General features: G+C 37.5%; 1 protein-coding gene across 4 annotated transcripts in view; it reads left to right on the top strand.

Annotated features, from left to right (window-relative positions):
* Nucleotides 1-16651, top strand: part of SNX16 (sorting nexin 16) — a 53451-nt gene extending 36800 nt beyond the window's left edge. For all 4 annotated transcript variants that reach the window (XM_082363586.1, XM_082363584.1, XM_082363583.1 and 1 more), the window contains one exon: nucleotides 94-16651. In XM_082363586.1, coding sequence (XP_082219712.1) covers nucleotides 94-190 — 97 coding nt within the window. In that variant the 3' untranslated portion in view covers nucleotides 191-16651. The remainder of the gene's footprint in view (nucleotides 1-93) is intronic.
* The last annotated feature ends 350 nt before the right edge of the window (nucleotides 16652-17001 follow it).

A 17001-nucleotide genomic window follows, 5' to 3' on the forward strand; every position in this document is an offset into this window, starting at 1 on the left:
TATTCTTTACATGACTTTAAAAATTTTTAAGGTAATAGTGAAGTGAAATAGCATGCATCCAGTCTCTTCATTGTGTTTCTCTTTTTTTTGCAGAGCTGATAATAAGCAATGCTCAAGTTTTAGTGAACCTGAAAATTCCATATCAGACATAGAAGTGGCAGAAGTGGCATATAATGTGGAAGACTACTAATGCATCTCAAGTGGTTCCTTCCATTTTTACGTTCCTGCAGATTTAGAATAGAGTAGCAGATATTTAAAAAAAAAAAAGACTGAAGCATTTACAGAAAACAGCAAGATTGCACATGTATAAAGTTTACATAAAGAAAAATTTAAGTTATTGGTATAGGAACTATATTCACTGTTGCTTTACATTGTCTTTTAGCCAAACTTTGTATTTAACACACTAAAAAAAATCTAGAGTTCTGTCATCAAGGCCCACATCCTGAAATACTGTGCATAAATTATTTTGTTGTTTTGCCAATATATTGCTCCAGACTAACGTGGGTGTGCACACTTTGTGTGTGTGTGTGTGTGTGTTTAAATCACCAGTTACATTAGTTAAGTGGACATAAATTGCATGTTGCTGTCTGTTGGTTATATACTTCCTTGTGTCTCAGACATGATATATTTTCATTAATGGTTTTAAATAAATGGTAAAGATGAATTGAGTTTTAAATGTTGACATGTTTATCATCTCTAAATAAAAGTTGCTTATCTGGAATGTTACTATTTAAAAGAAGAAAACTTTCTAGTACCAAAGGAAAACTCTTTGAAAGAGCTGTAATAACATAGCTAAAGTGATAAAATAGCCTTGATTTTAAAAGCAAATTCACTAATATCAAAATACTAAAATAAATGTTGTACCAGTGTATTATATGTTATATTTGTATATTTTCCACATAATCTTTATCTTAAATCTCTTCCCAAAGAATCAGTGGGTTTGCCTTTGTCAGAACACTACCTCTTTTTGCTAATCAAGGCATACCCTTTTGAAAATATACATTGTAAGCAAATAGGCAGTTATACAAAAAAATAAAAGAGAAAAAGCCATATATCCTGCAAAGTTCCTATGTCAACTCCTGGCATTGCATTTTTATTTCTGTATATGTGAATATGTTGCTATAATGTATTGATGCTGATTTTCTTCTTAATATATTTAGCCAAGTGATGCACTTTATGACAATTAAACTCTTTTGTGCCAAGTTTAATTGGTGAATTTCTTTAGTAAGTGGAGTTAGGGAAAAGAATTATGTAGTGCCTTCACTATTTCACTCTTTACAGAAGTCTCCTAGAGTCTTTGAGTCCGCGTTATGAAAAAAATGTTTATCTCAGCTTTGCATATAGTTGTTGAAAGTGCCTTGTTTAATTTTTATAGTATGAAGTTATTTATTTTACATTTCTATTGTTTTGCATATTGCTGTTAATAAGCACTGTAATAATGTTGGCGTTTTGAAATCCCAGTTGGTATATTGAACTGCATATGCTTTCTAAAAACTGAAGGAAACTTATTGGGGAAAGAATAACAGTCTCCGTTTTTTTCTTTCACTAGCTAAAAGCTTATCAGTATCTTGATGTACATATTAAGATGTGGTTGTTTAAAATTCTACGGACGTAGATTAATAGATACAATGGCTGTTGTCAACCTTTGATCTAAAAAGGAGACTGCTTTTTACCAAAGTACCAAAATTTTTTAAAGTCTTCATCAAAATGGACAGGTATGCTCTATCTCAATATTTTCCACAAACTGTATTAGAAATGTGTGTGCTGTCCGGGGAGACAGAAAGAGTATAATAAAATGGTCTACTTGTTCATTTCAAAATATTATTCTAGGCTTTAAAAAGGTTTAAAAAAGAACAATCATTTAAATTAATCAATATCATTTTTAGTCTAATAAAACAAGATGATAAATTCCAGATATTGTAGTGCTACATACATGTCTGTTTTAAAGTGAACCCTACACTTTCAAAATCTGGCCTTTCAGAAGATTGTATTTAAAACTTTGAATGGGTGAAGAAAAACTCTTGTTAATTAGGGAAACCACTATTGTTTATATTTAGAATTTACTTTTATAATGCATCTTATTCCCAGTGTTATACTCATTTAATAAATTATTTTTTCAGTACAACAGTAACTGTGTTGTTCAGATCTTGAATACTATTTTTCTCCTCCAGTTTCTATGTTCTTCTTCCTATCCCTTACGATTATTGTAAATTTAATTACAGTTAACTGCTGCATTTCACAGATGTGGAATGAGTCTGTGATTTTCTTTTTAAGTTTACACTTTATATTACTGATCATTTTAAGTCTTTGTAAATAGGTGCAGTGCATTTCAAATGTAACCAGTATTGATTAAAAATTTGAACATAACTGAAACAGAATTTTGTGGATAATCTTTTAACTTAACCTTTTGAAAATTAAGTCCACGTATAAAAAGTACAACCATAAAATTCAGCATTTTAGAATGTGTTCTATCTACTATACTTAGATTAGCCATTTAAAGCACATTTATTTAGAAAACCATGGTCCTCAGATAAATCATGTAGTCTACTTCACCTGTCTGTGAGATTAGAAAGGAACAGTGGCCTTAGGTCTAAGAATAATTAGTCTGGTTTTGAAATGGATTTGTATTACTTATAGGAATAGAGGAAGTTTTAGATGTTGTTAAAACAAGTTTGTATTCCCAACTAGAAAGAGAAAGGAATCTAAGTTTTATATTCTAGGAGACTTTCAAAGAGCTACATATTTGATCCACATTTTGATTCTTCATAGAATTAGCTTTACTCCATTGCAATTTGCTTCTATGCTGTTAGCTTCTACTAGCAAAAACAATCATCAAAACTTGTATTTTCAATACATGTGTTTTTAAAGCTGATGCATTCTCTATCACATTGTGTACCATTTATGAGAACTCATGGGAGAAAATTCTCGTAGGTCTCAGTTCCAGTAAAACCTGTGCGTCTCCTAAACAACTGATTTGTTTTTATCTTAAAGACTGTATTACTGTCATTCTCTTTTTTGTTTTGTTTTCTGGGGAGCTCTAAGCCAAATTGTGGTTCACCTGTAGCTACTGTATAGAACCTTATAAGTTATCGTTTTGTATAGTAAAGATGACTTTATTTTTCCCTCTTATTTTCTCTTAACTGCAATTTTCTTCCCTATTTAAGTTCTTCAATTAGAACAGATGTATTTTTGTTCTGGTAAAGTCTCTGATTTTAATGATGTTTTAGACTACGTTAGGTAAGAACTTGTCATAGCCTGTACTAAAACAGTTACTGCATCATGAAGTGATGCCAGTAATTATACAAATTATTTTAAAAGATGCCTTTAGTAAAATCAGTGAACATGAAATGCAAATTTAGAAATGCTGGCTAGTGGTAAGCTATTGGTAGGTTCTCAGCCAGAACACAATAAACTCAAATTATGGCTTTAACCATTGCCTCAAATTAGAGCAGACCCTACTTGCCACTTTCTTATATTTATCATTGATGGAAAAGTAGAACAGTGTTAATATCTCCACACAAAACAAACAACAATAAAAAAAAAATACAGCCAATGTATACTCAATAGATGAAAGGTAGTGTTTTAGATACAGGGAAGACTAGGTACAGACTTCAAATACCCTAGTGTAATGTTAGCAGCCCAGCTAATTGTAATCAAAGAGGCATTAGTGTTAGTCAGATGGTGGCTAAAGTCCTTTGCTACAGTGTGAAATATAAAGCCCACCTTGTGGTGATTAATCTCATGACAGGAAGACTCTTCTAGAATGAGCTGATCTGCCAGTCCAGTCTTCCGGTTCCCTTTATAGCACACACCATTCATTGACAAACCTGACAGATGCTTGCATTCCTCATCTCCTTTGCCACCTCCAAAATAAGAATTGGAGAAACTTAATACTTGTTTTCTCAGCTCCCCTTGCAGCTAGGTTTGAGCCTGTGACACATTATGGCCAGTAACACAAGTGGAAGTCTGCTGGTAGCTTCTGGGAAATCTCTTGCTTTTCCTGTAAGAAGGTAAACATGCTACTGACCCATCCTCTCCCCCCTTCCTCTTGTTTTGACCTCAGATGGTATCCAGAGGTACTATGAAAGCCATCTTGCAAACATGAGGTGTGACAAGCATGGGGGAAGAGTAAGAGAATCACAGAGACTAGCCACTTGTTAAACCACTCTAAATTATAGTTTTTTGTTAATTGTACCAAGATAAAAGCTATCTTAAATTTGGATTGTGGATTATAAGCTTAAAGAGAAAATAAAAGGCCTTTCTTCCTGTGATGATGTTGTATATTGGCAAAGAAAAATAAAGGAGAAAAAAAACTTTTTGAAAGCTAAAGGGGAGAGAAGCATCTATTAGACATATCCAAGGTCACTTTACATTTGAGGCTGCTTTTGACAAATCAAATATGAAAGAGAAAATCTAGTATTCTACATATAGGTATTAGTCTGGTGGGGCTACTATAACAAAATACCACAAACTGGATGGCTTAGACAATAAATTTACTCTCTCACAGTTCTGGAGGCTGGGTGCCAAGATCAAGGTGCCAGCAGGGTTGGTATCTGCTGAAGACTCCCTGGTTGCAGACAGCTTCTCGCTGTGTGCTCACGTGGCCCTTCCTCAGTGCACGTGCGTGTGGAGAGCAAGCTCTCTGGTATCTCTCGTAAGGACAGTAGTCCCATTGGATCAGGGCCCCACCCACGTGACCTCATTTAACCTTAATTACTCTCTTAGAGGCTCCATTTCCATATACAGCCACACTCGGGAGTTAGGGCTTCAACGTAGGAATTTGGGGGGGACACGAACATTCAATCCATAACAGTATGGAATGAATATGACATCATTAAATGCTTGCAAAGATTTTTCTCAGTTCAAAAGATAAAAGTAGATAGCCTTAAAAAATATAGCATATTCTTTCATTTGTTCATTCAACAAACACTGAGTATCTACTGTGTGTCTGCTCTGGGTTATAAAAATTATTGAGAGGCACATGATCCCTTCAAGGAGTTCAGAGTGATACGATTTTTTATGATCTCTATGTGGTGCGGCATTGAGGTAGATGTGGTGATATTCTTGATGAATTATGAGAATGAGAGGAATGGAAAGGGGGGCGAAGACTGGCAAGCATTAGAAGTCTAGTGCTTTAGCTGCTTCTTAAAGTGGAATGTGAAGGGCACACCAAGCCGAAGAGTCAGCTCTAGCCTATGCAGGTGACAAGTATAATTATCCATAATTCTTTTTCCCTTATCCTGTACATTAGTTATAGCTACAAAATGCAGAAGTCCACTTACCTGATGTGATAGATCAGAGACACATACTATGATACACATCTTAAACATATTATTTTAACTTAATGCACATAAGTGTATATTCATTTACCAATGTTCTAATAGAGGTTCAAGGCTTTTCTTTAGTATAGTTTCACTAGTGAGAGTTTCTGGTTCTCTCTCTTGCTAAGCCATATCCCTAATGCATTTTCTAAATCTTAGCTTTGGTTTCTGCAGAATGAAGACATGTATGAAGGAATCTGCGACAGGAAGCACATTTCTTACGGTTTTCTTTTTCAATCCTGTACTGCTATCTTACATACACTTTTACCAAGTATCATCTGACCTAGTTTTTCCTCGAAATGATAATTTATTCTCCTATTTCACTGTTTTATATACTATTAATAAATTTATTTAAAATTAGTCTAAGTACAGCTGATACAATTTTGGAAACAAAACTGATGCTTGGTAATCACACAGCCCTCTTAGGAGGGAACAGGAGTGTGCAGGTGTTCTAAGAAGGATCCAACCAGCCACGAGCATCCAGCGTATCATGGGTGTCAATGAGCCCATTCTCTAGAGAAGATGGAAAACTTCAGCGGGTAAATTATGTATTCTAAATTTGGGGGTGGCGAGGAGATGGCTTACCTCATACCTTGAATTTATCCAATTCTCTTCATCTCCACTGCCATCTCCCTGGTCCAAACCACAAAAATATCTCAGGTGAACTACTGTGAGAATCTATCAACTGATCTCCCTGCTTCCATCTTTGCCCCACTATAATCTAGTCTCCCATAGTTGCCATAGTGTTCTTTTTGAAAAATGTAAATCACATAATGTTTTTATCTGTACTTAAAAACTTTCAAAGATTTCCTATCATGTTTAGTATTGTAACATTCAAACTCCTTTATGTGGCCTCCAAACATGGTTTTACCCTGCCAACTCCTCTCCCTAACACCAGCCCACATGGCCACCTTTCTGTTCCTTGAGTCTGTTAAGGTCTTCTGCCACCTAACCTTTCCATATCCCCTGTCTAGAATGCTGTATCCAGAATCCTAACTGTCTGGCTCTTCTCCAGATTTTAAGTTAAATGTTATCTTTTTAGGCAACCTCAAATAGTCCTCAAGACAGTCACTTCAACTGCAGATTTCTTACTTTCTTATTGTCTGTTTCAGAGCTTCCTCCAAAAGGAAGCTCTGAAGCTTTGTCTACTTTCTTCTAACCCTTGCCTGCCCCCACCACTACCAAGCTTAGAAAGATATGGCACATAGTAGGTGCTCAAAAATATTTATTGAATAATTAAAGACCTAAATTAGGGAACTAGTAGAGAAAATAGAGGTATTTGAAAGGAAAATTTAAGTCTTGGGGATTGACATTCTCTGTGGATTGTTGTGCTACCAACTGAGGAAGAGAGTGACGCAGGGAGGGGAAGGTTTAGGGAGGGGGGCGTAGATTCAGTTTGGGACACGCTGAGTTTGAAATACTATAGGTTATCCAAGTGGAGCTCTCCAGCAGGCATTTGGATACAATCCTCCAAAATTCAGGGGAACGGTGTGCCTTGTGGAACTCAAGTCAGGTTAATTAGGATTAATTGTTTTTCATATCCCTTGCCCATTGTACATTAGTCTAAAACCTATCAGGGACTCATATGTTTTAGTACTAAAATGAAGACCAGAAATGCATGACTCCGTGTGTACTATGGTGACAAGCATCACGGAAATATACCTAATGGGCCCAGGTGTCTCATTCAGTTAATTTGTTTTTCATCCCAAAAGTAATTTGTTATCAGAGAAGATCATGTTTTTCTTCTTCCTTCAGAGGGGATGCAATAATGGCACAATATCACAGTTTTGTCTTGTTTTGGGCTAATTTTAATATTTAGTATTTAAAGCAAAGGTTAAGAAATTCAAATATATAATAAAATGAGAAAAGTTTGACCTCACTAATCAAAAATAGTTGCTATATATATGTATATATTTTTTTAATGGTATTTTTACTAGAGTTGGAGAAATGAAGTCTGTGTATTGCTGGTGGCAGTGGGAATTGGTTTAAGAATAATATTTCTGGAGCTGATCTGACTACATACAGCAAAACTATTAAAAATGTTCATAGCCTTCAACCTAGGAATTACACTTCTAGGAACTTAAACCAAGGAAATATATGTGATATTTAAAGATCTTGCTTAAGGGATATGCGTCGCATTTATCTCAAACACTTCAACCAAAATTTCCACTGCTAAGGTGATTTATTAAATATTTTATAATAGATAAAAAGGTAGACTCTTTTGTACCCAATAAAGCAAGGTTGCAGAAGATTTAAAGATGTACATGAAATACCACTACTTGAAAGAAGCAGATTTCAAGACAGTATGGTCTCACTTTTATAAGGAAAAAAGGTATACATTTATGCATTGGTATACAGAAAGAATAAATATGTAAAATATAAGAATAATTAAAGATTAAATAAAGAATAAATATGTAAAATCATAGCCATGGTTATCTACTCGATGGAATTACAAAGGAATTTTATTTCCTTCTTTTCATGAATCTGTATTCTCTCACTTTTCTACATTAAGCATGCATTACTTTGTAGTTTTTTAAAATTATTTTTAAACTAATGGTAACTGATATGTGTTTAACACCACCATCTACGGTGTGTTTGACTCATGGCAAATTCCTCAACCTACCTGTCTCCTGTAAAAGAAAGATAGTGCCATTCAAACTATAGCACTGTGGAGGCCTAAATGGAGTGTGAAAACTCAGTCTATCACATAGTAGGCACTTATAAATGAACAGACTCTGACATCCAACCCTGTGTACCATCATTGTTGGCCATTCAGGTGCATACCCGTAAACCTGAAATACAGTGGAAATCCTTCATTAAACTGATATTGGTGGACAGACCGAATGTCATTCATTAACCATGTTATTCCATCATTTACCCTATATTTCACATTTTGAAGGCTTGAATAGGCTCTGTCTGGTTTACAAATGGTTTTTGTTCTAACCATACTTCCACGTGACCCATTTCGTAGGCGATGGTTTATCAAATTAAGCTTAAAATGCTTTTTTAATCTATAAGATAATGGAAATCTGTAAAATGTTTGCAGTGGGGTAAAATGTTTGCAATGGGGCAAAATGGTTTTGAACTGGTGATTAAACAAGAATAATTTAACAACAAATATTTATGTGGACATACAGGGCTTGAGGGAAACAGTTTGATTAGAGATGAAAGGTACGTGGAGACTTTTTTTATTGGAGTAAAATTGCTTTACAATGTTGTGTTAGTTTCTGCTGTACAATGAACTGAAGCAGCTGTATGTATACCTATATCCCCTCGCTCTTGGACCTCCCTCCCACTGCCCACCCCGCCATCCCACCCATCTAGGTCGTCGCAGAGCACCGAGCTGAGCTCGCTATGCTTTACAGCAGGTTCCCACTAGCTATCTATTTTACACATGGTAGTGTATTTATGTCAAAACTAATCTCCCAATTCGTCCCACCTTCCTCTTCCCCCCACTGTGTCCACATGTCCGTTCTGTATGTCTACGTTTCTATTCCATATGTGTGGAATCTAGAATAATGGTACAGATGAACCTAAGTGGAGACTTTTGTAAAGAATCTAATGGGAGATTTCAAAGAGAGCCAGGCCAAACACAAAGAGATGATACAAATTTGTAGTCTGCTCAAAAATGACAACTCTGACCACCTCAACTAAATAGCCCACCAAAGCCAACAAACAGTGCAAAAGATTTGCCATAAGGATACAAAAATAGCTCTCCAAATTCTCCCAGGTTTCTCATGGAGGCCAACCTCTAGTTTGGTGACTCACGCAGCACACATGGGGCACAAGGTCACGGAAGCAAAGTAACCACTGGCTCCCTCCCTGCCTTCTGTACATTAGCTAGAGTGAAGCCATGTCAGCCCTAAAGGCCCACCTACTGCCATACAAGGTAACCCCTTTCAGTGCCATAATTATCTGACAATTAATTCTATTTTTAGTGTCTTCATGCATTCATGTTTCACAAAAGGCTATCAATCACCGGCTCTAATTTTATGCTCATTAATCAAAATAAGGGCTGTGTTTTTGCTTAGAATAGATTAATGATTTCCTTGTGATAAATGAACAGGAATTGGAAGACAGAGGAAGAAGTGAGAGATGGCCTATAGTTGAAATAATTAAAGTATGCATGATAAAAGAAGAACAAGTTACAACATTTGGGCTCATGCCCCGGAAATGAAGGAAAGAAGACCAGACAAATACGAATACAGTGGACAAAGCTGGGACAGACAAAAGCAGAGGGGCTTTCCGTCTAGGAGGCTGATAATTCACTGTGTCAGACTTCAATCCTTCAGAAACTCAATGATTTATTTAGTAGGGTCTTGGAGAAACTGTTTTTATAGTATATGAACAACTTTATGTTCAAAATAAGACTTTTATTGTATGTGCTGAAAGACATAAATACATTTAGAAATGTCTTTCACTTTTTAGCTAGGTAATACATTAATTCCTCGATAAAGGTTGATATAGATAACATGGATATATTTACAATGTCTTCCTCAAAGTATTTTGTAAAAACCTGTTGGGTTTACTTTTCTGAACATTTCATATCTACAAGATATTTCCTAATTTTCTCCAGTTCTTGGAGCCCCAGAACCTTCCAAGTTCACTTACCTCTTAATCCAATACTAGTTAAGAATATACTTTAAAATTGAACAGACTTAAGTTTGAGTTTTGGCTCTGCTTCTTACCAAGTGGAGCAAGTTACTTTGCCTCTCTGAGCCTCAGTGCTCATTTAAAATGGAGATAATGATAGTGTTCACCAATTTGGTTTGTTGAAAGGAGGACATGTGAAAGGGTGTGTCAAGTGTGCAGCTGTGGACCTGGCATCTCCCATGGCCTGGAAATATCACCATAGCCCCGGGGCAGCATGGGTGTGGCATAGGTGCTAAGCATGCTCTTCTGTGCACAGGTAAAGCTGTGTGTCAGTCAGGCATTTCTGCCTCACCCAGTGCCCACCAAGCTGTGTTATAAAAAGGTCACAATTCAGTCACAGTCTGGAGACTTAAGAGGAGAAGAGAAAGCTACCTGCAGTCCTGGACTATCCATATTCCTACCTTTTATAGTTTTACTTGGTGATAGTGGGATCTCTGTGTGAATAGATATTTTCATGGAAATACACGTTTAATGCACTCAAGTTGACAATCAGTTGGAGCTCACCTCTCAAGGTCATCTATCACTCTGCTTCTCATTTCCTAGAGTTATATTAGCCTTTTTCAGCTTCTGGAGTGTTCTGCTTTCCTACCCCCTTACCTTCACACACAACATTATCTCCACATTTTCTTTCAATAGAAGCATAAAGCCAAAACTTAAGATATCTCAACTTCCTGCTTCTGCTGTTTTTCCAATAAGTTTTGTTTCATGAGTGATGCTTACAAATTGTTCTATAAACACTGAAAGTTAAAATGAATTGTCCAGTGTAAATGCATAAGGCAAATAGAGCATATTATTTAAGGACACAAAGAAATAGGGAAATGAAGGAAGTTGATCTATTTGTTGTCAGACATCAAATTCCCTCAGACTTATTCTTGGAAGCATTTTTCTTTTGGTTTAGTCTCACCTTTCAAATATGTCAGAGGAATAATATTGATTTAGTGCACTGTCAAGGCATAAAATCTGATATGATAGTCACTTCCTAAATTTATTTTCAGGGTACAGAATGGTCATCATGACTAAACAGACTGTATGCCTTGTGCCTTGGTAGGTTCCTTATTTTATTACATAGGGCGTTTTCAACTTAAAAATGTTTGAAAATAAATATTATTTGAATAACGTTATTCCATTCTTTTTTCACAAGCTTCTGCTGGTATGAGAAGAGATGTAGTCTAAGAAATTTGTATTTTGAGATACAGAAATAAGAATTTCCTTAAATTTAACCAATTTGAGATTCCTGCCCATGTCCATGGAATTTCTGGAAAAATGACAGCAACAAAGACACAATCTATGCTGGCCTTAGGTTCTGTCTAGGGAAATATTGCAGAAACTTTTTAGACATTGCTCTCAGTTACGCAGCACTTTGTAATCTGTATGAGTTCAGGCATTTAATCCACAAACAGTACTGGCCGTTTGCGTGGTAGAGCCTGTTCTTGACATGTGCTGCAATGAACAAGGCCCTTCCTGACCCAGCTACTTCTCCAGGCCCTCAACTCCAGACACGGTGAGCCCTCTGTGAGTCCTCAACTCCAGACATGCCATCTTCCAGCTCTGCATGGCATATTGCCACTGGGATGCCCAGGAAGCTGAACCCCTAGCACCTTGTACATTCCTCTAGTGGAGTACTTACTGCTTTGGGCTGTACATTTAAGTCCATTCCCCATGTAGACACTAATCATATGCATGCCAGAGGCTATATGGATATTTGTGGCATGTGAAAGGATTGTGACCAATCTTGGAAATTAAAAATAAGGTATTTGGACCTCAGCCAATTAATACTTTATCAACAACTCACAAGTAATATAGATTCAGAGAGTCTATTATAACTAGAAGTACTTTAGAAATTACCTGGTTTAAACTGATCCTCGGGCACAAATCCCATAGGTAACAAAGCTGCCTTTCCCCCAGAAGCGACTGTGATTTAGACAGCTCTCCTGCAGCGGTTGTGGCATGGAAGTTTGCAGACAGACTCTACTTCTCTAGATTCCAGTCCTAGAATGTTTATGCCTGAAGGAGCCTGTCAAGTCTTCTGCTTCAAATCCCTCATCTTACAGGTAAAAAGTCAAACCAGAAAGATTACCTGAATGCAGTGACTGAGTGGTAGAGCGTCATGGAAAACAAGTCTTTTTGGCTTCCAGTCTAGTGCTGCTTTATTGCATACAAACCTCTCCTGTGTTGGGTTATATCCGTAAAGACGACATGGATGATAGACCATAGCCATTATCTATGTGTTAACTTTCCCACAACTACTGGAGGGAGAGTTCTCAATTTTGTCCCTGATTCCAGGTTCCAGTTCTACCTTGTAGGCTTATGTTGACAGAAGAGGTTGGTGAAGAAGGGTCATGTGTCCCATTTTAATACCAACAAACAGGAGTCAACAACTTCCAGCCTGAGCCTGGCTGCACGCGTCCTATCCTCCTCCCTGACGTCTTTGAAAATCGGTGCCCATTCCAATGCCTGGAAGCTCATAGATAAGGAGAGCTGTTTCTCCGCCGAATTTACTGGAATGTTGAGCCCCTCAGGCGCTGCTGCAATCATGCAGTCCTGGTTCCTTTGTGCGAGTGAGCAGTGAAAACCCTGCTCCTCTGAGCTGCTTGTTAGAGAAGTTACCTCAATTGCGTGCATGGCTGAGCAAGGTTGTTGGGTCTTATCAATTCCTTGAGCAGCAGTCAACCAAGGCATCTCCCAGTTAGCACAGTACCAAGCCACCGGTGCTCGGGGAAGAGAGGGCCACCCCAGGCATCACTGCAAACTTGATGCTGTCACTGGCAGCCTCACCTTACTGGTGCCCAAGATGCCCCGGAGTGTGAGATGAAGCAGGAGGAGGGATTCCAAAGACGACTTACTTTCAGGCTCAGTTAAACCATATGGCATGCCTTGTTGCCTAGTTTATAAAGAAGCATTTATCAGTTCTAAAGTTTCAATGAATGAAATGCAAACTATTAGCGATTTTCCACGAACCGAGCTGCCTATCGCAGATTTTAGCCGGCGGCTTATCCTCGGCTTGACGATGAGCTTGGAGTGCCGCCTAGTGGGAACGATGCGTGGTAGCACTTGATAGCCTCGCATTCTGCGGAGGAAAAAACTATCAGAGGAGATGTCAGAGAGGCTACAAATTGAAGATCTCGGCGTCTGGCTGTTGTTTTACGAGTTGGCCAGACCTAAAGGAGATACATCCTAAGGAGATTTATCTTGAGAGACTATCTCATCTAAGAAAATATACTATCCGAATGAGTGAACTCATCCCAGCTAGATCTCAAATAGCCTACAGAGGAATGTATTTCATTTACCGTAGAATTTTTGGGGAATTTTTACCTTTATCTTCATAAAGTAAGAACATAAAATTGACCCTTGCCTTACCCATTTTTATATCTGAAATGCTAAAAGTCATTATCAACTATTTTTTAGTTGTAATAAACTTTGCAATGTATCCATTTCTATTAGTTTACTTATTTTTCACTTAGGATGCCAGCTACACAATGTTGAAAGGTGCCTGTCTCTAAACATTTTTAATAATTCTACTCCCAATATCACCCTTTTCATTTTTTCACATTCTCTTTATTCCTTTATCAAAACTTTTCTTGTGATTTAATTCCTTTTACAGCTAGTTTTCTAAAAGTGGTATGTTTGAAAACTTTTTGTCACCTTATTTTGAAAAAATAAAATTCTTCCTCTTTTCTCCATATCTTCCGTTTGAGGGAGAGGTTGATTTTTGAAGAGAAGTGGCTTTGCTCAAATAATTGAAAGATGGAAAGCTGCTTCTTGGAAATAGGAATTTTTCCATTCTGTCAAAATATGTCACAGAAGCTAAAAAAACCTCCTGGATTTTCCATGTATCCCGTTCCTTCCTCAGTTGCAATTTCCACTAACTGGCTATTAGCCAGTCCTCTTCCACTCCACCCTCTTCTCTCTACGGCTGCAGTTTGCTGACTCCAAACTCTGACTCTTGTACAGATTACCCTCTGCACTCCAGCCCTGAAATCATCAATGGGCACTAAACATCTCAGCGTTGATGTCCAAAACCAAACTGATCCCCTTCCTCCCACCCAGGTCAGATCCACCTTCTGATATCCCTATTTCATAGAAAATGGCACAACCATCTGCTGAGCCTCTCAAACCAGTAATTGAGGGTATCTATGACCCCTCATCTAAACCCCATTGCGGTGCTCTCAGTTCACACCTCGCAGTGGGTCTTTCTGTGTTCACCTCACCTGTCTCCAATCTAGTCTTTATTTTTGTGGTAGACTGGACTTTGTAAAATGCAAGCTCATCAACACTTAAAAATCCTTCCTTGACTCCCCAGTACCTTCAGCATAAATCCAAATCCTATACTAGGATATTTGAGACCTTCATCACCTGGCTCCTATCAGCCTCATCTCTCCCCACCCTCTGTCTTACACCCAGTGTTCTGGCCATCCTAGACCCCAGCACAATCTTTTACAATGCCCTGCCTTAGCCACTGGCCGCCAGTTCCTTACTAGACCCTTCAGTCCTCAACTCAAGCAACAGCTTGTCCGGAAGACCAGCCTAAGGCATCCAAGCAACAATAGAACACTTATCACATCACATTGCACTGTCTTTTGATGTGCCAGCCCTCCCCCAACCAGACTTCTTGAGGGCAGGAATTGTGGTTACCCATTTTTGAAAACCTAATGCTCTAGAGAGTAGTTGTTTTACTTATTGGAGAAGTTGTGAACAAGATGACAATGGAGAATCTTTGTGACTTCTCATGTGCCAGGCACAACGTGGTTGTTACCTGTATGGTTATATTTAATCTTAATTTTGACCTTATAAAGATATTTTTAAATACTTATTTTACACATGAAGAAAACAAGGGTCAACAAAGTTAAATTATCTAAGGTGACTGTGGTGGAAGCTATAATGTACCTTCCACATCCCCTTCAAGATATTACTGACTTTCTCATCTCCTTGAAGTGTTGTCTGTGGCCCTCCTCACCCCAAGACTATGCCTTTTTTCAAGGCAGCCACATTCAATAACCGATCGCCATGGGGGATTGCCTCCACTCAGATACCACTTCTTAGTGTCTCACAGGGTTAGCTAAGGCCTCCGTTTAGATTGCATTGCAGCTCAGCTTCTCCTTCTATCTAATCCTTTCCTTGGGTATTGATGCCAAAAGTACCCCTTATTAAACTTCCTGTGTTCTTTTCCATCTCAGAGTCAGCTTCTTAGGGAACCTGGCTGGTAATAGTCATACAGCTAGTAAATGATGGAGCCAACACCTGGACCAGATCAGCAGCCTACATCAGGAGCTGTGCTCGTGATCCGTTAGACTACACCACCTCCTACGATAAACAAGCCTTGCTTATCTTTGTATCCCTAGTACTAAGCATAGGTACTCAACAAATATTTGTCAATTCACCTTTTTATCTGTTTTTTTGGCTTGGTTGGTTAGGGTTATTTGTTTACAGTTCTTGCCTTCAGGAACCTCACAATCTAGTCTATTGCCACAAAGGGGCGGGCAAATTATATTCTAAAGTTCATGATTTTAGGATCAGGTCAATAAATGATCAATTTAATTGCTTCAAACAGTATGAAAGCACTCTAATTTTAGACTTTGTTTTATTTATCAATGCTTTTAGAAACTCAAAAATTTAGCAATTATATTTCTACCCCTTAAATACAAGCCTGATCCAAGTCTTATTGATGTTATTTTAGAAAATACCTTTAAGGCCATTAAAAAGTGAAACATTTTAAGAGAAGGAGAGAGAAGAACTCACAGGCACGTAATGACCCTTGGGTCTACCAGGAGTGTTCATGTCACACATTTAGCTCTCCTGCACTTTACAGTCTGCTCTGAGTGACTTCAAGCATTGCAGTCATCTGAAACCTTTAGCTATGGCAGAATGCTCCAGATCCTGTCAGGAAAGAAATCAGAGTAAAAACAACTCAAATTCCTTTGAACCTTAGTTTTTTGGTTTTTTCCTTTTTTAAAAAACTTTTATTGGAGTATAGGTGTTTTACAATGTTGTGTTAGTTTCTGCTGTACAGCAAAGTGAATCAGTTATACATATATCCACTCTTTTTTAGATTTCCTACCCATTTAGGTCACCAGAGAGCACTGAGTAGAGTTCCCTGTGCTATGCAGTAGGTTCTCATTAGTTATCTATTTTATATATAGTGCTGTGTATATGTTAATCCCAATCTCCCAATTTGAACCTTAGTTTTAAAACATGGTCTTGAACTTGTCGATCTTGACTAAGAACTACAAATGGGTTAACTTTTCCAATAGGGACTGAGGGGAGCCAGTGTTTGAACTGTTCGTAGCTCAATCTTTTCAGCTGAAGTTTGCTTTCTTTCTCTGCCAAAAGCATAATTGTTCTTTAAAATAAAAAATTAAAACTCTGTCAGAAAAACAAATAAACAATTAACTAATTAATTAGAAATGCAACCAATCTGGCCCAGTTTCCCAGGAGTTTATTACACAGTTTTAGGCTTATGTAATTTTGCATTGTCCGAAGTAAAATAAACTTCTAGGTGAAATACCAGTATGACGCACTCACCCTTTTCACAGTCTGGATTTCTACAGCCAAGGAAAGACAAGGAATGGTCCTTTCTTAGGTTCTACTGGTCTGGAACTATTTTCTTAAGGATTTTATGCCTGTGTCATCTTGTGAGAGAAGCACCGGTATCAGCAGAAGTACAGGGAAGAGGTTAAGGATATAGGTATTGAACTAAAGGAGAACTGAATTCAAATTCTTAGTCTTAATTTAGCAATTGTGTGTCCTCAGGAAGTTGCTTCATCTCTTTGAGCCACTTTCAAGCTTATTATTAATGACTACTTATATTAATTAATTAATAATTAATTCATAGCCATGTTTTACAAACTAATGTAACATTGAATAAGACTATTGCACTCAGTTGGCATAGAGATAGCACATGACAGATGGTGATAATTGTTACCTAAAGTGTCTCTGTTGCTTTGAGAATTGACAACGGGAGGAAGAAAGTATTTATTAAGCATTAATTTTGTACCAGGAACTGTACTAGTTTTACATACATATTCCCATT

Source organism: Balaenoptera borealis (genome assembly GCF_965194805.1).
Source record: "Balaenoptera borealis genome assembly, chromosome: 17".
NCBI classification, from domain to species: Eukaryota; Metazoa; Chordata; class Mammalia; order Artiodactyla; family Balaenopteridae; genus Balaenoptera; species Balaenoptera borealis.